Below are 22,700 nucleotides of genomic sequence, written 5' to 3' on the forward strand. Positions count from 1 at the left end.
ATGGTTGGGCTCCTTATTCTTTCTAAAAAGTTCTCTGAACAGCATTTTATAGGCTTCAGTCAACTTTCAGGATCTTTTTCCAATAAAAAAAGTCTCCTTCTCCCCCCCCCCCCCCCCCCCCCCCAGCTCTATCACTTACTTAAGAGACAATGGTCAGGGTAATCACTATTCTCTTTTTCATTTTCTAATCATTATTTGAGATATTATCTGACAGAATTAATTTTTAAAGTTTAGATTATTGATTGATTTCCTTACTGGAAGGACCTAAGTTAAAATCTTCCCTCTGATGTTCATTACCTGGGTGATCTTGAGCAAATCACTTAATCTCCTTTGGTCTCAGCATCCTCATCTGTAAAATAGATTCTTTTAATGCCCTTAAAGGTCCTTTTCAATTTAATACTTGTGATCTCCTAATACTGCATTTACTTCCTGATCTATATTATTACTCAGACAATGGTGACACAATGGATAGAGTGCAGAGCCTGGAGAATCAAGAAGACTCATTTGCAATAGTTCAAATATGACCTCAGACATATTGGTTGACCCTGAGAAGTCACTTAATGCTGACTGCCTCAGTGTCTTTCTTTGTAAAATGAGCTGGAGAAGGAAATGGCAAAGCAGCCCATCATCATTGCTAAGAAAACCCCAAATAGGGTCACAATGAGTTGTACATAGCTGAAAAACTACTCAACAACAATAACATATGCTACTCTGAATCTATTTCTCATCAGTTTGCCATAGCCTTGAATATTTCTAAAGTATTTTTACTGATAGGAGTATTATCTTAAGTAAAATGATTTATATTATAAAAAAATTATTAGTGTACAAGAAATTAATTGTATATCAGAAAGTTATAAAAATCCTCAACTTTGTTCCTACGAGTTTTTCTTCATTGATATGTCCTGACTGTAGAGCACATTAATGTGTTGTTTTTTAAAAACTTTTCTTATCTATTGATCTCTCAAGAAATCTACAGTTATGTGATTTTGATTGGCCCATGAATTATAGAAGTTATCTTGTAATCCAAAGAGCAAATAATTATTAGATTAATTATTACCCAGAATATTTTCTCTGTTCAATTTGATGATATTGGGGATGGGTAGGATGGTAATTATTGGTAATTTTTAAAAAATCTAAAAAAATACAAAGTACAATTTTTTTTTTCATTCAAAAATTAGTTGAATGATAGAAGATTTTTTTGTTGTTGTTGGCAAGGTCTCCAAATGTTGTCTAGCTAAATGTCAAATTGTATGAAAGTCAGGGTGGTACAATGAATAGGGGATAAGGATTAGAGTGAAAAATAATTGAGTTAAAATTTTGCCTCAGAAACTTAGTACCTTCATGATCCTGAGAAAATCATGGTTTCAGTTAATTCATATATGAAAAAAGGTAATAAGAGTACATAATGGTCTGTTGTAAGGGTCACATAAAATAATAAATGCAAAAAGCTTTGTAAATCTTAAAGTACTCTATAAATGTGAACAATTATGATGATGATTATTAAAGTAACTAAAAACATTTCCATCAGTACAAAAAATATAACTATGTTAATTCAATAATCAAAACTGCTCCTTATATAATTACGCAGATTTTTCCAAAGAGGAAGCAGATTAATACAATGATATACATTGTATATGATTATATATACAATGTATATATTTAGAAATACAATGTATGTTGTAAAGAAATACAATGATGGTCCCCAATATCCCAAATGATGGTTTTACTTCTTTGGGTTGGTTTAGTTCTGAGTTGGTAAAATTGTTTACAGCACCCTTTCTCTATTCTTCCTGCCTGTGTCTTGAAAGACCAGTTGCTGTTCAGCTGGTTTTGATTCTGTTGGTAGGAAACTGAATCCTGGAGTATGTTGCCAAACTATGTGCTTTCTACATGGGTGGAACAGCAGGGCTTTAGGAGCTTAAAATGGCACAAAGACTTCTGGGATGCACTACCCTTCACAGGACAGGAGTAAGATAGAAGAGAAAAGAAAGAAACTGAATATGCATCAAAACCAAACAGAAATCATTTTGAAATAAATTGGTTAGAAGAGCCTAGAAATGCAGAGGCTCTATGGAAGGATAGAATGGAAAGGGAATGTGGAAATCATGATAATGGATCACTCAATGAAGACAATGAAGACAAATGAAATAGAAAGTAATGCTACTATCCTGGGGAATAGGAAAAGGCTCTGGATCTGTGAAGACATGCCCTCTGCTAAACCAAGTGAGATCTCTGCAACCTGGGACTTGGAGTATTGCTTAGAGCAGTCATGTCAAACTCAAATGGAAGCATATTGACTTAGAAAACCACAAGGTAACATTAGCTATGTTGTACGGTATTTTCATTTTTTAAAAAAAACATTTCCCAATTACATTTTAATTTGGTTTAGACAGGGGACTTGCAGCAAGAATCTGACACCTCTGGCTGAGAGAACTGAAAGTTTTACAATCAGTCACAAAAGCAGGATGTGTCAGTCACAGTTGGAACTCAAATCCAGATCTTTTGCTCAGAGACCTGCTCTCCAGTTACTCTGCACTTTATCTGCTTTTCTGGAACATGTAGGTGGAGCGCTGGGTCTGGAGTCAGAAAGACTTGAATACAAATCCCAGCCTCAGGTATTTTCCTGTGTCATCTTGGGAATGTTATTTAAATTTTACTTGTCTCAGTTTCACCAATTTTAAAATGGATATAAAATTAGAACTTCCTTTGCAGAACTGTTGTGAGAATAAAATGAGGGAATGACTGTAAAGGGTTTAGCACATAGTAGTAAACTCTTATTTCCTTTCTTTAGCTCTTTCCCCTATGCCACAGCTGTTTAACATGATGCTAGCATTTTTTTCCCCTGCTAACAGAATCACAAAATGAAGAGTGTGAAACACTGTCACAAAAATCCCTTAGTCCAAGTCCTTTATTTTAGAAATGCAGTGATTTGCCAGTTTCCTGGCTTGAAGGTGAGTTCTCTAGATTCACAACACTATTACTGCCTCTTTGGTATCATTCTATCAAACTGAAAGTGCATACCCTTATCCTGTAAGCTCCCTGAGAACATTCTCCCACCCCCTTTTTTGGCTTTTCTTTCTATCTCCATCTTCTTCCACAGGTCTGTACACAGTCGGCCCTTAATGAAAGCTTATTACTCAATTTCCTTTTCTATGAACAATTTCTATAGAACAAAAAAAAGAGTATCATATACTGTCACCTTCAATTGTGATACTAGTAGATTTTGATTAAATATCATAAATATTGAAGGATAAGGCAACAGAATTCAAAACAAAAACATAGTCATTAAAAAGGAATTAAAAAAAAAAAAGCCAAAGCATAAAACAATATATGCAAAATTACTTATAAGATGTCAAACTGGACAAGACCCTAGCGATCAAGTTTAGTCTCTCAGCTTACAAATAGAAAAACTGAAGTCCATGGAGGTTAAGGAGCAATTGCTGAACAAAAAAAATTATTAAGAAACCACTGAGATCTGGAGCTGGATCAGTGAGCTTCCTATTCACTAATGTTTCCACTGCTTCTGCTCTCTGTGTTAGGTAAGTCACAGATTAAAAGAGATGTTAATTGCCTCTGATGAGTTCAGTGTCTTAAACAATGCTCAAGGGGAGAGATAAAAGATCATATTGCTCATAAGAATCTGAGCCAAATTTCGAACCCAAGGCTCCAGATTTGTCCAGTGCTCCTTTTCTATCATCTTTCATTGTCTCACACATATCTGAAGAGTCCTGGTCAGCCCACGAGGCAAGGAAGACAAAGAGCTGTCAGCACACATTACAATAGAACACAAGAAACAAAGTGGGGCAGAATGGAACAGCTTGACATATACAACTCACCTTCACAAGGAAAAAGGAGACACCATATGTCCGGAGAGAACGTGCAAGTTTTACGTATTTCACCTTGGCTTCTATTTCCGACATCTCCCCACAGTTTTTGTGCTCCTGCAAGAGTACAAGATCCCAGGGGAAAGTTACAGCATCCTACCATTAAGTAATCATTTGAGCAATCTCTATGGCACATTAGGAAAATGTACACGTGAGATGCGATTCAGGGCAAACTCATCAAGAAAACAGAGAAGCTATGAGGACAGAAGACATGGAAGTTTCTGCAGAAAGGAATGAGAAGGAAGGGAGTTGAGACCCTGCAGATGTCAAAGGGAGCTATCATTTCTTTCACTTTTTTTTTAAAATTCTGAGGCCCCCCCCCAAAAAAATTCTTAACTAAGAAAACATCAAATAAAATGAACATTTCTATTTACATAATAGAAAAGAAAAAAAGAGAATTATATATAAAATTGGAGATGTTATGAATATCTTGTTTTATTTTTAAAATATATAATAAATTCAATCTGCACCTTTCAAATCTGTCCCTCTAGTCCATGATTCTTTCTAGTCTTTCTTCCCATTTTGTTCTATACAGTTTTAAGTGTACAAACGACCCTCTTTCTCTGCTTTTTTTTAAAATTCCTATATATCCTCTCTCTTCCTCAAACTCCCTCATCCCATCTTGGGGAAAAAAGGAAGACTATCATTTTGATAGACTACTAGAGGTCCCTTCCCTTTCTTCCTTCTACTTTTCTCATATTTACTTTCTTTTTCATCCTAAGTATCCCTACCTTATTCAAATTGATAGTACTTCAACCCCTCACAAACCTGAGAGCAATACTGATCAGTATGGAAGTTTTAACCTGTTCTATATTTCCCACTGAGGCAGTTTACCCGTCCACACAGGGCCTGGTGGTTTCTACTCCTGGGAGCTCATCATTGTTATATTTAATATGGACTTTCTAGCTCTATACCCAACTTAGGCTCAGCTCAGAATTCCACAATTCAAGTGATCCACCAGCTTCAGCCTTCCCAACAGAGGTGTACAAGCATGTGCTAGCCATGCTTAAGGTACAAGAATGACTGAAATAAAAATGGTTGGCAGGGATCATGGAGTTATATTTTTAAGAAACCTGACACCAACAGGAGGTATGAAAATGGTGTGTTTCCTGACATTTTGCATGCTTGGAATTCAAGACTAAAAATTATGTCTAGATAGGAGTCTTGGAATGAACATTTCAAAGCAAAGACAATTCTTTAGCTTTCAAAAAGTCCCCTTTGAAAAGATTCATTTATAATAATCTAAGAATGAATTAAGCTTTGCTTTTTAAAATACATCTCTGGAATAGGAGCTGGTGCTAGGAAATGGACCTGTGACATCACTAATTCAGGTGAGAAAACTCCTCTATTAATGTAGGTCAGCATCTTCTCTGCAACTTAGAGAGCTGACTACTATCTATAGAGATTAAGGGACTTTTTTAGAACCACATAGCCATTATGTGTCAGAAGCGGGGGTATAATACAGGTCTTTCTGGCTCTCTAGGAATTATGCCATGATTATTCTCCAAAATAGTGGCTCCTGAATAAGGATGTCAGTCAAAAGCAAGTCAATATGAAAAAGTGATAGATAAAACATCTCCTGCTATATTGTGATTACATAATATATTGTTGATTGCTATTGAGAATATCTCTTAAAAATTAAATATAAATATGTTTGAGACTGAGAAAATTCACTGAACAACCTTCAATTAAAATCTATAGATTAAGAAAATACATACAATATTCCTAAAGAAGAACTGACAACTTCTTTACTCTTCAGTTATTGATAATTAATGATATAAATTAGTTCCTTTTATCTTGAGTGAATGATAATGACATAAATTAGCTTTTCTACTCTTTAGTTAATGAAAATCATGATATAAGTGGAGAGCTACAAAATTAGGATGATGACAGAATCCTTTCAAATAAAAAAAAGAGAGAAAGGTAGTTAGAATATTTTACATTTTCATTACCTGAAATATTCTTTTTTCAGCTCCTCTTTGCTTGATGTATTCTTTGGGCAGAAATTCCTTTAGACTGAGGGGGGAAAAGGAAAATTATGTTGTGATAGATACAATAAAAAGGAAAAGGAACCATTCACAAAAATTCAAGATCAAGCCCCTATGCCAGTTCCATCTATTCTCAAACAGTCTTTGTTCAATTCAATTAAAAACACACATATATTAATTAGATATATATGGGGTGCCAGGGAATGTGCCAAGTAATTAGAATACAAAGTTGACAAATGAAATGGCAACTCATACTTCAAAGATTTTATAATGTAATAAAAAAAAAAAAGATGGAAAAATGGGGAGAAAGAAAGACATATCCATAGGATACAAATTAGAATGGAAAAATAACAAACAAATGGTCTAGGAAAAGTTGGAAGAAAGATTAATCTTAGCAGGAGACAGAAAAGGGGAGGAGTCAGGGTTGAGAAGTCAAGAAAGGCTTTATGGAAGAGAGGAAAATGAGCTGGTTCTTCAAGGAAGACAAAGATTTCAGTAGGTGAAAGAAGCAGACACATATGATCAAATCTCTGAATCAGGAAGGCTATATTAGATACCTACAAAAAAGAAACAGAGTGGAAGGAGGGAGATTTGTGGGGAGGCTTATATATAATATTCTAGATCAACATTTAATGAGTTCTGGTGATGTAGTGAAGAAAAGGGAGAAAATATAAACGAAATTGTGATTCATTTAATAGTTAAGCATGGCACATAATGCCCTAAAACTAGGTCACAAATAAAAAAAACTACCTGAGAAAGTCAAACCATACTCAACAAAGCAGAATCATTTCTTGAATCCATTAAGATAAATATAAATGTTTTCTTATGCTTTGCTCCTTTTTTTGTAGATAAGGGGTAAGTAAATTGGTTCTTTCTTGGGTTTTCAAGCTTCCCACTTATAAGCAACACAACACTTCAACTATGTGGGGGAAGGAAAGGTCAAATTTGGACCAAAGATGAGCCCTTAGGAAAGTCTAAATGTACCAGTGGCACAATTCAGAAGTATTTGTTATGTTTTAGTGATATGACAAGTTATATTCCTAGAGGGCATTAAGGTTTACAAAGAACACTTCAGTAGCAAAAGTTGTTTAAGTCTTTGAAATTAGATATAAACCAGTACATAGACTAGGGCTTCTGATTTTTGAGAAAAGAGATCTGGTCAAGTACACTGTTATTATCCCCATCTACAGATATGGAAAATAAAGCTTCAGTTAAGTTCTCTTTATTCATATGGCTTCTAACTTAGTTCAGGCCCTCATCATCTCTTATGAAGACTACTACAATAGTCTCCTATTCACAACTATTTTCACTTTCTAATTCTTTTTTTACATGGATTCTAAATTGGTATTCTTGAACTACAAACTGGATTGTGTTTACTACCTCTGCTCAAAAATTTCAATGGCTCCCTGTTACTTCCAGGATAAAATTCCCAATTGTTAACTTGGCATTTAAAACCTTCTACCTACTTTTCTAATCATTTCCCATTAATTTTCATTCCAGACTAAGCAGGTTTTTCAGAATTCCTTGTACTATTCTTTCCATTTTAACTCCTACTTCTTAGAGGTTTTACATAATTGTACTCTCCAGCCTGGAATGTACTCTCTCCTCCCCTCTATCTCATTAGATTTCACATCTTCCTTCCAAACACAGTTCAGCTGTAACAGGCTACCCAAGGCCTTACCTCATTTCTCCCACCATGCCTCTTTCATTATTACTTCTTACTGTCTCTTTGAATAATTTTGTATTACCTTCTATAGTTTTATATTTACTTGTGTGATTTCTGTGTCTTCCCCATCTAAGTTTCTTGGAGGAACAAACTTTTTCCTTGTTCGTATGCTCTATATCTGCCACAGTGCTATATCACAGGTATTTAATGTTTGTTGAATTGAATTGAATGTAATCTAACATTGGATTTATCATAATCTGTCATTCTAGACCATATACTTGCATTGTTTAATGCAGGTATGGGACCCAAGAACTTTAGCGATTATCCTAACTGTTGAGATAGCTCCTTTTACTATTTTGATCGTTAAATGTTGGTTCTCTCCCCTTTCCCCCTCTAAGCCAATTTCTTGGTCTTCCACTAATCTTTCTATTAGTGATCTTTTTTGGAAATCACAGTCATTCTGAAGACTTCCTCTGTTATTCTGTCTACATAGATAACTTCCAAATTTATCCCCAATTCTAATCTCTCCTCTTAGTTACAGACTCACACTTCTAATTTCCTTTTAGACAACACCACTTGAGTGTGTCACAGGCAACTCAAACGCAACATGATAGAGAGATAACTTCTGATTTTTCTCCCTAAAGCTGCTTCTCCTTCTAACTTTCCTTTTTCTGCTGATGGTTCTACCATACAAGTGATAACCTCCCATCATTCATTCTTGAGATTTTTGACTCCTTTGTCTTAATTATTTACCAAATCCTAGTCAAAAAGGATCAAATCAAAGTATGTCCCGCTGAATCTCTATCTGTAATATCTACCTATATTTTTTTTTTTCTGCTATTGTTACCATACCAACCCATGCCCTTCTTGTAAGAGTGGATTAACAGAATAGCTTACTAAGTGGTATTCTCAATGAATTTTGTGAGGACTTTATTTGAGAAGTGTCTGTACTATATCAAAACAAAATGTGTTTTTAATAAGTCAACTTATGTAATAATATGAATTATAATTATTTGTGTTAGTAGCTTCTCCCTAATTGACAATAAGGTCCATGATAATAAGAACTGAGTCTGAACTTTTTTTTTTCTTCAATATAGACTCCCTTAGTGTCTAACATGGGGCTGAGTATAGAATAGAAGTCAGTTCAATGAATGATTAAATAAAATTGCCCCATACTTTTTTAGGGAATGTTATTGATGCTCTAAGTTAGAGAATCATAGGTGGAAGAGACCCCAGCCTGCCAATTTTACAATGGAAAGAACTGAGTCCTAGAGAGCCAATGGGGCCCTCACCAGTTCATTCTACACAAGCTGCCAACCTAAGCAAAGGTCTAACCATTCCACTCCCTTGCTCAAGTGTACAATTGAAAATGATTGTGAAGTAAAAATATAGGACAATAATAAAACTTAATTAAAAATGATTAGGTATGGCCTTTAGAAAGTGACAGAGTCTGACCTTAATTTCATAAGTCAGCCCCAACATACAATCATTGACAGGAGGCTGAGGCATATTTTTTAGAAAGTTTTGAAGTTTCCATCTCTCTTCCCAACTCTACTGATGCTTCTAACACCAAACCTTGTTCAGATCAGAATATAACAGAGAAATGATATCAAATAGCTAAGCAAATCCATTAGTGCCAAAGCCCAGCTCCATATCAAATCCTTCATTAGATTGACAGAAAATTTCATCAGACTTGCAAAGTAGATGTCATATGCCTGGTATATTAACACATAGCTCTCTAGGCGCTCATTTAAAAATAATACATGCATATTTCTTTTATTCTCCTTGGGAAGTCAGAAAATTATAGTCTGGGTCCTTTTCATAAAAACACATCAACATTAGGCCATAAAAATCAGACCATCTACCATCATTCTTCTGCCAGCTAGCATTGCAGTAGCTCTGGCCTGGTTACCGTTTTGATAATTGAGTCTGGTTTCCAAAGGTGTATAAGAGGCTGGGACTCTTATCCACTAAAATCCATCAGTCAAAATGACAAGCTTCATTCTAAAAAGTGTGTTAGATGCCCAACACAATTGGATGATATTCTCCAAAGTAGGAAACCTATTTGTGAAGAGCCTACCTTTCACTATATTTCCTGTATTCTTTCAATGAAATAGAATCCATTTAAAATCCAAATATCTCATAACATCACAGAGGAGTTGGAAGAGATCTCAAAGGTTTTCTATCCCAACTCCCATTTTTACCTATGATGAAATAGAGGATGAAGTTACATGCCCAGGATCACATAGAAGTAGGCACTGAATGCAGGGTGGGGAGAGGTTTCTGACTCCTAAGCAAATCCCCTTTCCAGTTTACTACCTTGTCTTCACAAAAGATGTGTATTCAGGAAGCCCAAAGTCTGGATCTGGGAGGCCAAGTTATGTATTCAAATCTCTCCTAATGCTTCCCTTGTTCTATTCTCATTTGCAAACTCCACACTATCTGAAAAATACCTTAGCTAAGCCCCTAAACCTACACCAGAAGCCTTTCCTCAGTCTGCTCCTGTTAGAGGCTTTGGCTGGCTGAAGCTCTAGAAGGAAGTCTGTCCTGGAGCTATATCCACATCCCCAGCCCAACAGAACAATTACAAGGCAATACCTGTAACACTGAAGGTATTGTCACTGTGTTCCCTCAGCCTCCATCCTACTATGTGTATCTCCCACTTTATTCATTCTACTGATACATTGTAGCAACAGATAATAATGTCATGGGTAACAGACAGGAAATGAGCAGAGACTTGGCTTCCAACCCACTGACGTCTTTATTGACTGTGGGACCACGAGCCAAGCCACGATACTTCTCAAAGTCATTTGCACCTACATATAATAATAGAATTCCCACTTTACAGGCTTGTTATTAAGATCAAATAAGGCATACTTGCAGTTATTGCTTCCATAACACACCTTCCTCCATCCCTGTTTTGATATATTGTGGGTCAGCATAAGAAATTAAATGGGAATTTTGGGGGAATTTTGCAGAAGCCACAGATGACATGCAAAGGGCAGAAGATAACACAGAAAAGATTTGGAAATGCAGAAATGTACGAAATATGTGTACAGTATTGCATAATATCAATATAATTTATCTTTTAGTATCATAACTTGGGCTTTTTCTCTGGTACAAAAGGCCAAAAAATTTCATGTGAATTTTCTAGATTGTGGGGGTACGATACTCCTAACCCCCATGATGTGGAAAGGATAACTGCAAAGTGTTTATCTGTGATTGTGAAGCTATGAAACTGGAAATTTAATGAAGATAAAATAATTTATATATTCAAGTAATCATTACCTTTCAAAATGCTTATACCAGGAGAATACATGCTCAGTTCAATGATGCTATTATCTATAGTAACATTATTCTGGTAGAATTAAAAAACCTCCATTTCCCTCCCTTATTCTCCTCTAACGTCACATTTTCTTAGAAACAATTAATTGTGTTGTTAGGTTGAGTATATCAAAGTGCCGGCAATTCTTCATTTTCAAGGTATGTTTAATTATTGTAGATAGCAAAAATAGTCTCAGCTCTAAAGGAACTGAATGGTAATTGGTGGAGCAAGTATATAAATAGGAAAATACATAACAAGACACATTGAGTAGATACATAACCTTACAGAGGGCATCATTAACAGATTAAGCAGCTCGGGGAAGACTCTTGAAAAGGTGGCATTTTAGAGCTAGTCCTGAAGGAAGCCAGAGATTCTAAGAGAAAGTGGCGACAGGAGGAATATATCAGAAATAGAAGGCAACCAGCATTAAGAAATGTGATGGGAAGATTCAGGTTCTTCTAGCAAGGAGTTTATTATCCAAAAGGCATGTAATGCATATATACATACACACGTGTGTGTATGCACACACACACATATATGTGTATGTATATATGTGTGTGTGTGTGTATTTTCCACAAATACACAATCCAATTTTTTATATGGTGTCTTATAAAAGAGAGGTCAAATAGAATGCATGAGATAACTGGCTTCTGAATGACCGTAAGTTGCAAAATCTGAACCTTCCATTGGTCAGAGAGGCACAGAGCTAATTGCTATTAGGGATAAGATACAGGAATCTCTTGGGGTCCTCAGAAAATTCTGCTAAGAAAACTTGCACTATCCCAATTCCATCAATAAATAACTGATAAAATGAAAGTGCTGAAGGGAGTGAATTTGAGGCAAGGGGACAGGCTTTGGGTTGGTGACGGGTGGAGAAAGAGACAGAGTAGGTTCTATTAGTAGGAGTAGGTTATATTAGTCCAGAAAAAGTAAAATGAATGGAATGATATTCAGAAAAGTGGCTGTGGCCCTTCCCCCACCCCATACACCTTCCACATTGTCCAAGTTTTTGTAACTACCCCTGACTAAAGCTCTCTCCTCCCAGAAGAAAAAAAAAATTCTCTATGGTATGCTACAAAATAAAGCAATGGCCTCTAAATTATTTAAATAAAATTTTAAAGAAGAAAAACTCCAAAGAGCTTATGAGGAAAAAACATACAGTTGAATAGATGCCAAGGATAAAATTGATTTAGGACCTCTTATGTTATCAAAAGTTTTGCTCAGTCAACAACAAACTTGCTCAGAGTTTGTGGTAAAAAGTTTCAAGTTCCGGCACTACCAGACATTCAGACAGTGAATTATTTTTTTTTTTTTTGGTAAGAAAATTGCTATCAAAGCATGTTTAGACACTATGGGATGAATATGTAAACTTTGGACTTTGGGAGAAATTTCTTCTTCCTTAGCACATTTTCAACCAGACAAAAAAATCTCTATGTAATCAAACAAAAGCCACTGTGGTCAGATAAGCAGGGTAAACCAAAGTAACCAGGAGATCTTGTCAGTTTTTAGCATCTCCTGCATTTGTTTCTTCCTTTCCATTTCCATTGTCATGGCCCTAGTCTAAACCCTGACTATGTCTAGCCTTAACAATTACAACGTTTGCTAAACAGTTTTCCTAACTTCACATTCTTTTATTGTAGTTGTTTTGTTTTGGAGTTTGGGTTTTTGGAGACAATTGGGGTTAAGTTATTTGCCCAGGATTACAAAACTATTAGGTGTCTGAGGCTGTATTTGAACTGATGTTCTCCTGACTTTTGGCCTGGTACTCTATCCATCTAGCAGCCCCTAAGGTCATATTCTCTTGACATATATCCATCCTGCATACTATCAGTAGATTAATCTTTTAAAATCTGCATTCTGAGTTTTATTACCTATTCAAAAATATAATTCAATGCAATGAAAATGTTACTATATGAAAAGGAGTAAGTTAGGCAACACAGATGCAAATAAGAATACAGAACCTGCTTTCAAAAGAGCTTAAAATAATAAAAGAGCAAATACACAAAAATTAATATAATATAAAATTGAATTGATAGGAATAAAGAAAAAGTCTAGGAAAAAAATGCTTACATCTTGGGGGGATGGAAGGAAATTCTTGAGGTTTCATGGAGAAGTTGACACCTGAGTTGGACTGTAAAGGAAGAGAAGGATTTCAAGGATATAATGTATTATAGGCATAGTGGAGCACATGTATAACTTCATGTGGGTAGGCAAATGCAGATTGAAACTACAAGTACAGTTAAAGGAGAGTTTTATAACATCAAGTTTGGAAACATTGGCAAGAGACAAATTATGAAGGGTCCTGATTGCCAGGTTTAAGATTTGAATTTTTTCCTACAGGTAATAATAAAATTCTGCAAATGATATGTAATGCCTCTAATATTCTATAAGTGATTCTAGAAGTAATAGGAACATTAAATGTTTAAGTAAGGGAATGATATAATTGAATCTGAGCATTAGAAAAATTAGTAGTTATATGGAAAAATGAATTGGTAAACAGAAAGTCTAGAGGAAGAGAAACAATTTAGTAGACTACAGTTCCTAAGCAAGATACTGAAGATTTAAACTTAGGTGGCTTAGCTGTATGTGGAAAGGAAAGGATGAATATGAAAGATGCTTTGGAATTTGAACTAAGAGGACTCAGCAAATGTTTAGATGGGCATATATGTGGGTGGTCCTCAGGGAGACAAGAGAGTGAAGTGACATCAAGAAAATCATGTTCTAGAAGCAAGATGGGAAAGAAAAGAGAGATGTCATACTAGAAAGGTGTCACACTAAAGTAGGAGAAAATGAAAGAGAAGGGACTATGGTAGAGAATGATAAGATGGAGTCAAAAGGTTTTAAATGCCAGATAAATGAATCTACATTTTATGACAGTACTTGGCACACAATAAGTGCTTTGGATTAAGTGACTACAAAAAATATATTAACATCAGACAATTTCACTAAGGTACTAAACAACTCTATAAATTATAAAGCACTATAAATGAAAAACTAAGCAATATTTTATAGATGATAACTGAACTTTTTCTACAGATGAAATGCTTTCATTAGAAGAAAGTAGCTGTAGATCAGAGATTAATTTTTTTTAACCAACCAAAAGAAGTTTTCAAATGCAGCAGCACATAACTAGTGCTATAGGCATTTGTTAAACATTGCTAGCTGAAATGTATAACTACAAAGTATAGCTCTCAATCAAAATATGCCTGAGAAGCTGATTCTGATGACTATATCTTATGGTATTTCAAGTTATGTCTAACACAGAGCTTAATTCAAACATCACATACACAGGTCTGTAAACATAAAATATACAAAGATGCATATAAACATATACATGATGTTCATTGCACAATTCTGGAATTTAGTTAATCATTAAAACCTATTATTAACATAAACTATTACCTTGAAGACTGGAATTCTCTATTAAGGGGAAATTAGGGTACATATAGCTTCACAGTTTTAATTTAATTAAAACACTGAGTCCTATATGGTATATATAATGAAAAGACACAATCCAATATCAATGTTAAATGAAAATGTCTCATTACCTATGCTGGATTTAGTCTAAATTAAAAAGCAAATCACAATCCTCAAGGAAAAACACCCACAAGGCAACAATAAGCTTGCTTTAATTTAGAATCAAGAGTTGAAGTATCTATTCTACCAGAGGCATAACCTACATGTTACATTTAAAAAACACAATTTCAGAGTATTTTCCAGCTTAGATTTTCACATGAAAGAACATTATCAATGTAATTGGGGAAGATGTCATTCTCTAGGACTCCTTTGCCCAAAATGCCAAGCACTGTCAAAGAAAGTTAAGAAATCAGGCTGACAAGGCTAGTGATAGTCATTTCCGGCTTCTTGGCCCTGCTGATATTTATTTTTTATTTATTATTGCATTTCCCACTATGCTTATTTCTAAACTTGTCCCATTCTCCTTCAACCCACAATTGCACTTTCGTGCCTTTTTCGTATACTTTTATAGAGTATATTGAGATAATTCACACAAATACAATACAAGTTTCTTCAATTTCCCTCCTCAGCACAATTAAATCAGGGACTATGGCTTACTCATCTTTGGTTCCCTCAGTGTCTAAAGCAGTATTTTGGAATCAGAAAGCATTCAATAATTAACTAGAGAAATAAATAGACTACAACCACACTTATGCCTAATAATACTAAATGGCTGTCTGAGAATTAAATTGCATTCCATACTTGGGGTAAATAGTGAGTAGGTAATTTTATAATCAAATTCTTCTTCCAGAAGACCAGTGATAAAAGGAACTCTTCCATGAAAGCAAGACTATTTTGAAGAGTCTTTAGGAAACCATATAGGAATTCAAAAATCACAGGTTCTAGCATAAGAGGTAAAGGAAGAATTCAATCAAAGTACTCTTTTTGGGCAAAGAATTATCTAAGAGAGTGAAGGTGAGTTTGCTTTGTCATTAGTTTATCATCTATCTCTTACATGCTATGATAATAGCTTATCATCATAAGGATTAACAACTTCTTTTTCCTGGTAGAAAGATATAAAGACAGTATTATAATCGTCTTATTTGGTAACAAATAAGTGAGAACAATTTAACTTGGGATTCTCTTCTGCCCATGAAATAGGGTTACAACTGTGAATGATTAAAAATAGGGAAGTCATTCTATTTAAATTGCTGTCTTAAAAAATCATCTTCTTTCTTATGTAGTTCACCATTAAAGATATCAAAATGAAAACAGGATCATCATTTCTTAATCACATAATTAAGTTACTCTTGTAACAGTAAAGCAGCTTTCACATAGCTTCAATATGGAAAAAGTTCTATTAGCCAGGTTAATAAGCCCTACTGATTACTTGGTATTGTGGCTTGTTTGGTGTATAGAGACTAAAATAACAGGAATTCATCATAGAAAAGTTTTTTTGGTGTTTTGATTTTTAATAGTAAGACTGAGAATCAAGGTTATGATATGATTTTCCACTACAAATCATCTCTTTGAAAGACTCCCTAAGATTCATTAACCCAAGGGTAGAACTCTTTCAAATGGCATAGGCTAGACAAAATAATAGGGGATTTTCTGTCTCTGAGAAGAATTTTAAAAATAAAGAGCCCAAGGTTTCTTTCTCTTTCAAGGGCATCTAGTATTATCTTCCATTTAGATGGTATGAGACTTTTAAGAGTTGAGTCAGCATTTTCATTATTCCCTTCAGAAGAGACTTGGACACAATCTAATTAATGGCCCTATCTCCCCTTCACAACATATTCTGAATTCTATCTTCAGCTTGCCTATTCATTTAGTCCCACTCCCTAAACTGACATTCATTTCCATTCCTACAACTAACTTCACTGCAAGCTCAACTTTAAGGAGCATCATTATACTGACAACTCTCCTGCATCTGAATGACTGATCTAATTGTTTCAACTACACACATCAAGAAAAACTGAAATAGAATGAGGGAAATAATAGGTAAAGAATAGAAAACTACTACAGGGAGAGGGACAGAACAAGATCTTATAAAAATTCACACCAAGATCTTGACAGAAGTAATGCCAGATGAAGGACTAGATTGTAATTGGGAATTGTATTCCTCACCATTCACAATAATATACCCCTGTAATTCAGGCTCATGGAGAGATGATTAATAAAACTTTAAAGTTTCTTCCTGCTCACTTGAAACATCTGATATCATACCATTAGCAGAAAATGAGCCAAATCTTACACATTTACCTGAAATCAGACAACAGTTAACAAATACTAATTAAATGACATGAACAAGGCTTTGTGTTAAGAGCTGAGGATGCAAAAATAGACAAAAATAGTCTCTATCCTAAAGGAGCTAACATTCTAATGAGGAGACAACATACAAATAACTACATAAAAGATAGAGAACAGCAAAATGAAAAAAAATGTCAGAGTGAAGGCACTAACATGGGGGGAGGAGAATTAAAGTTGAGGAAGGAATCCTGCAGAAGATAGAATGTAAGTTGAATATTGAAGGAATCCAGGAAAGCCAGGAGATAGAGGTGAAGAAGTTGAGCATTCTGGATACTGAGATCATTCCCAGTTAAAAGGCATAGAAGAGAAATATTGGTTTTACTGCCCCCAACCTCCTCAAAATGTTACCATGTCAAATAAGATGGGGTAGGGGGGAGAGAAGAAAAAAGAGACAAAGAGGCAGAGAAAGAGGAGGGGGGAAGAAGGGGAGAGAGAAAGAGAGAAATACAGAGACAGACAGGCAGGGAAGAGTAGAAGGAAGGAAAAAATAGGGAGAAAGAGGGAAGGAGGAGAGAGAGAGAGAAAAGGGGGAAAGAGAGGGAAACAGGGAGGGAGGGGGAGAGGAAGGAGGGGGAGATAACAAAGGAAAGCCACTTACTCTAAAAACCCAGGTTTATGTTTATGTTCTACGTGAGGTCCAAACTGTATCTGGGCTTGAAATCCACCAAACTCGCAAGCTTTCTCAAAGGAGACTGGATGAGAACCATTCAGGATATCATCTCGAGCCTGCAAAGCAAGAGTCAGAAATGCCAGCATCTTTCAAACACTACCATACTATAACAATACAAGTTATTATTATCATCTCTTTCATTATCAGGCAGAATTTCTGTCTTTAGTGGTAAGTGAAGCTTTTCAATGACCTCAAGTTCTACAACTTTTCTCTCTTCAGATTTCATTAAGTCTTCCACTTCAGCTTCAGATCTTATTTTATCTAATCTACACTAAAGAAGGAAGTTATTTCTTACAATTTACCTACATAGGTCTGAAATATGACTGTAGAGTTCAAGATACCAGTGACAAAAGCAATATGATGCTCCCAGCCATAACTGCTAAACTCAGTTTTCAATTCTGTTGTGATATAGAACTGGAATGTAATGGAAACACTGATATATTTAGTCCATTTCATGCACATTCATGGTTTGTCTACCTTAGTGCTCAGCACTATCTTCGCTGAAACATTTTCATAAGGAAGGATATTGACATTTCTCACTTATTCTGATGTATCTGACCACTTTTTGCCAAAACATGAAAAAAAATACTATTTGCTCTTTTGTATTCTAGTCAATCTGACCATTCCAATAGATCCAGGTAGGAAGGGTCAGCCTACAACTGGAGCAACTGTATCATGCTGCCCAGAGTGGTATACATACTAGAACTCAATTCCTTGGCATTTCATTCAAGGTTATTATTAATATTGTTATCACTATCTTGTTCTTCTCTTTTTTGATAACAGTAGTAATTAGGATGGAGGCAGTTAGATACTTTATTGAAAAAAGTGTTTGAGAAGGAGTCAGAAAGACCTGATGTGACCTCAGACACTTAGCAGGTATTTAACACTGGGCAATTCACACAGCCTCTGTTTGCCTTAATCAGCTGAAGAAGAAAATTAAAACCTTTCCAGTAACTTTGCCAAGAAACTCCATAGACAGCATTGATATTCTATAGTCCATGAGGTCATGAAGACTTGTACCCAATGGAACAGCAACAACTATAACAATTATAATTGACAGTATTTATAATTATAATTATAATTGTCAATTATAATTGACAGCACTTTAAGCAGAACTATAAGCACTTCATAACACAAATATCTCATTTTATCCTGACAATTCTGAGGGATAGATGCTATTATCTCCATCTTAAAGATGAGGAAAAGGAGACACAGAGGGGATAGGTGACTTGGGCTAATAAATTAGGCTGTTAAGTGCCTGAGTCTGGATTTGAATTCAGGACTTCCTGATATTCTATGCACCTGCTTTACTATAGCACCTACCAGAAAAGATCTGAGAACAAGTGACAATCTGGCACTTATTCTTTTATGTATAACATCCTGTTATTGATAAAATTATTTTTTTTAATTGATTAAGAATATTGAGATGTAAATTCTCATTGCAATTAGACAAATCATGTCGACATGTACTTCATCCTGACTATGCTTTCAAGGCTTTGGTGATTATGAGTATATATTAAGATGGCAGCAATTAAAAATCATACTTAAATATTTTGGTGTATTTGCAGCATGAAGTTTACACAGGACAGCAAACTACTGGTGTATAATTCTAGTCACCTAATTATCTATCTAGTAGATTTTTCATTTTACAGGGAAGTGTTGCATAATTTCTAATTCATCATAACATAATTTGAATTGATCAACAAAGAATAGCCCCTTAAAAGAACCCTTCTAGAATATCTGGCTGCAATGATATAATGGCAGCATTATAAACTGCTTGGCATCTATAGTAAATCCATATGACTCACTATTTGTTGTGAATTTCTTTGTTGATATTATTATTGATTAAATTCATGTGCATGTTATCCAGGGGTATATTTTGTTTCTACTATTAGATTTTTAGGTGTTACATAAACTTTGTTTGGAGATAAACCTCTTTTGGTTATATGTGACAAATATATGTCTATTATCCTACCATTGCTTTCTGAAGCATTATCTGTTTGTTCCAAAAGTATTTTAGTAAAGTTTTAACCTGTTTATCATGTGTTCTGAGAATATTTATCAGTCAATTTTTCTCCTTTTTGACAAGGAAATATTCATTTTTTTTAAACCTGCTTTGAGTTTACGAGTTTGTTGTTTTACATTAAGTCTTGATTTTAGGATGCTAGTATAAGCTTTTTCCTTAACTATCTTGTATCTGATTTATCTTGCCCAATGATGACCAATTATTATCATTAATCTACTGACAATTTCTTCTGTTGATATACTACTGTGCTTTCTCACTAAAGTAAATATCACCTTGGGAAGAAGAATAAAATCTGAACAATACCACCAACAAAATATTGAGTTAAAATTTTCACTGTTGACTTTGGTTAAGTGAAATTTTAGATAAATGAAATGACAATGGTCTAAAAACTTAAGGGAGAAGTAGCAGGTACTGCAAAATAAAAAGATTTACTGAAGATATAAGAAAGCAAAGCTGACCATGAAAAATAATGGGAAAACTAAAAAGTATCTGCCAAATTATCAGGTTGAGAAAGATTGATCATAGAAATGAAGGTGTTCAGCTGTCTTTGATGCATATAATGTAAAGTAGGAAAGGATATTACGTCAACCAGTACAATACCATCATTTCACAGAAAAGAAATTAGAAACTCAGAGAGATGGACTGATTTATTCAAAGTCACACAAGTAGTAATTGATAGAGTTGAGAATAAAACCTATGTTCTTTGACTGAATAAACAAGACTCATTCCACTGTATTAGCTTATTTCTTCATTCACTTAACATTCCTTACAAACAACTCAGTGAAAAAAGTTGAGAAAAAAGTCAAGGGAGTGAGGCAATGACAGCAAAATCAGTGTGATCTTATAGGGCAAAGATATCTCACCTTTTTTTTAAAAAGAGGAATTCAAATAATAAAACTATAGCCTATCCTGGAGATGACATTTTCTATAAACTGAATGTACTTAATAGATTGAGTGTTAATGTTCATAGGAAATGGAATACAAACTGACTAAAAATCCTACAAATAACTAACTTTATCTTTCTCCCTTCCCTTTCCTTATTTTCTATTCATTTTCTCTCTAGCCCCATTGATCTTCAGTTCTCTCATCCTTAATTTGTTTCCTCTTCACTAGCTAAGTAAATCAGAGCTAACTTTGTGCATTTTTGGTAATTGTCTCTCTAAGCATGATTACTTTAACAAGTATCTCAATTGGCTTGTACATGTTTTACATTCCTAGAATTAATGCCTAGAGTTGCTTATAGGTCAGCATTTAATCCAGGTCCCTTCCAAATCAATGTTTCATCCTGGAAAAACTCTCAAGTGAAGCAAAACTGCCTTGTTTCCCATCAGATGGCTCCCCATGTTTACATAAACTAAAAACGGGTCCAGTGAATGGAACTAATGCTTTCTGATATACAATGGAGAAAGGCTTTGACTTAACCCAAAATACACAGAGGCCAGCTCTCATTTCTTGTGTCACCTCTGTCAAAGGCTTTCCAATAGTTGTTTAACCTGAGTCTGTAGATTTACCATACCTGAACATAAAGCAAATTCAGCTGTACAGGATCTCTTGAATCCACATTCTGGTCTGAATAAAAGAATTTCCGTCTAAGCAGCAACGTTTCATTTTCATCTACTCCTTGTTCTCTGAATGTTCGACTGTGATCTAGCCAATTTACTAGAATGCAATGAGGCTTGTATTAGTAAAAGGTATCGATATCTTTTAATTAAAAGAATTTGACAAAAAGGCTATTTGATACAGGATTATTATTCTTGATGTTCAACTATAACATTTATAGAAACAAATGTAAAAACATTTAGACCATGCTTAAAATTGGATATTTTATTGGCCCTATAGAGAAACCATTTTCTATCTATGTAAAACCCAATTAGATTCTACTTAAATGCTTTATTTTTTCATACTGTTATTATTACCTGTTTTTTCACAATATAATAATTTTTGAATTTTTAAATTATTAGAGCTTAAAAACATACTAAAACTTTTGAGACAGTACATAATCCCCCATCTAAATCAACCATCTCTTGAAATAGAATTTTTTTTTTAAAGCAGTCATACCCTGAAAATTTTCAAAGTATTCTTGCATCTTTCATAGGGAACATTGAAAAAAAAAAAAAATCACAAAAGAAATTTTAGTCTAACAAATACTTTTGAGTTGTTATTTTCTGAGATTCTTGAAGTTTGGTGAAGCAATATGATAATACCAATAGTTAAAGAGCAAAGAAGAGATATGATAAAACATCCCCTTCTTTTTTGTAGAAGTTGTATTTATCTTGGGAAGGAAGAGAAAGGTGAAGATGAGCAAAGTCTATAGGAACTGAACATTGCGTATAATGCTCTAAATCCAAGTCCAGTGCAGTCACTATCCCTTACTCTGTATTGTTTATCGTTATTAAAACTGAGGAATGCCATTTCAGATGGGGAAATAGCACAAGCATAAATCAGGAATGAGGACGGTAAGAGTGGTGGTGATAATAATGACAACTAGCATTTACATAATGCACCAACAAAGCACTTTATATTTATTCTCTCATTTGATCCTCACAAAAAAGAAAGAGGTGCTATTATTTTCCCTATTTTATAGGTGAGATAACTAAGGTCTACAAATGTTGAGTGATTGGTCCCACTAATAAAAGTTTGAGGCAGAAGTTGAAGGCAAGTCATGATGACTCCAAATTCAGGGTTTATTCATTTTGGCACTAACATCAGTAAAAAGATAAGTCTGGCTGTAGCAGTGGGTCTGTGAAGCCACAAGAGATGTGGCCAAATAGGTACTCAAGTTACTCTTTAGCCTATAACCTAGGAGGGGACAAAGGTAAGGCATCCAAGTACAAGCAGAGAAATAAAGAATATACCCTGGGGAAAGGAGCCTTGAATTACGTGAAAGATAGAAACATAACACTGTACTTTGCTATACTGTGATAAGACAATTATTCATCCTTCCCAAGCTTCTTGTTTTCTTTTTGAGACTTACAATCATCATCAGTGTGAAGTTTGGCCTTTAGCTTCTCCATTTTCCTTTCATCTCGTAGTAATGTTCTGTCCTTTTTGAGTGTACCCGTTCCTTCCTCTTTTTTCTCCTCAATTATTTCTTGGATTAATGAATATTCTTCATAATTGGTTATACCTAGAAAACCCAAACCCAAATGTGAATTAGAATAGCATTTTTGAGATTGTGTTTTATGGAATGATATAGACACAGAGTTCTAGATGAACTGCCAAGGTTAAACCTTGAGAAAATCCAATCTATACTTTAGTCCAATTCCTATTTTAACAACATGCACACACACATACAAATATCCTATCCCACAAAAATTACTGTGATCTTTCTACTATATCTTGTTTAACTCAGGCCTGTCTGTATATTGCTATCAT

General features: G+C 34.7%; 1 protein-coding gene across 4 annotated transcripts in view; it reads right to left on the reverse strand.

Moving 5' to 3' along the window:
• The window catches only part of TLN2 (talin 2), a 528,144-nt gene that overhangs the window by 196,451 nt on the left and 308,993 nt on the right, over nucleotides 1-22,700 (reverse strand). For all 4 annotated transcript variants that reach the window (XM_003755615.4, XM_023497706.2, XM_031955439.1 and 1 more), the window contains 5 exons: nucleotides 22,300-22,452; nucleotides 20,842-20,984; nucleotides 17,228-17,355; nucleotides 5,837-5,900; nucleotides 3,837-3,941 (listed from right to left, as the gene is read on the reverse strand). In XM_003755615.4, the coding sequence (XP_003755663.1) occupies nucleotides 3,837-3,941; nucleotides 5,837-5,900; nucleotides 17,228-17,355; nucleotides 20,842-20,984; nucleotides 22,300-22,452 (593 nt within the window). The remainder of the gene's footprint in view (nucleotides 1-3,836; nucleotides 3,942-5,836; nucleotides 5,901-17,227; nucleotides 17,356-20,841; nucleotides 20,985-22,299; nucleotides 22,453-22,700) is intronic.

Source organism: Sarcophilus harrisii, chromosome 2 (assembly GCF_902635505.1).
Source record: "Sarcophilus harrisii chromosome 2, mSarHar1.11, whole genome shotgun sequence".
Taxonomy (NCBI): domain Eukaryota; kingdom Metazoa; phylum Chordata; class Mammalia; order Dasyuromorphia; family Dasyuridae; genus Sarcophilus; species Sarcophilus harrisii.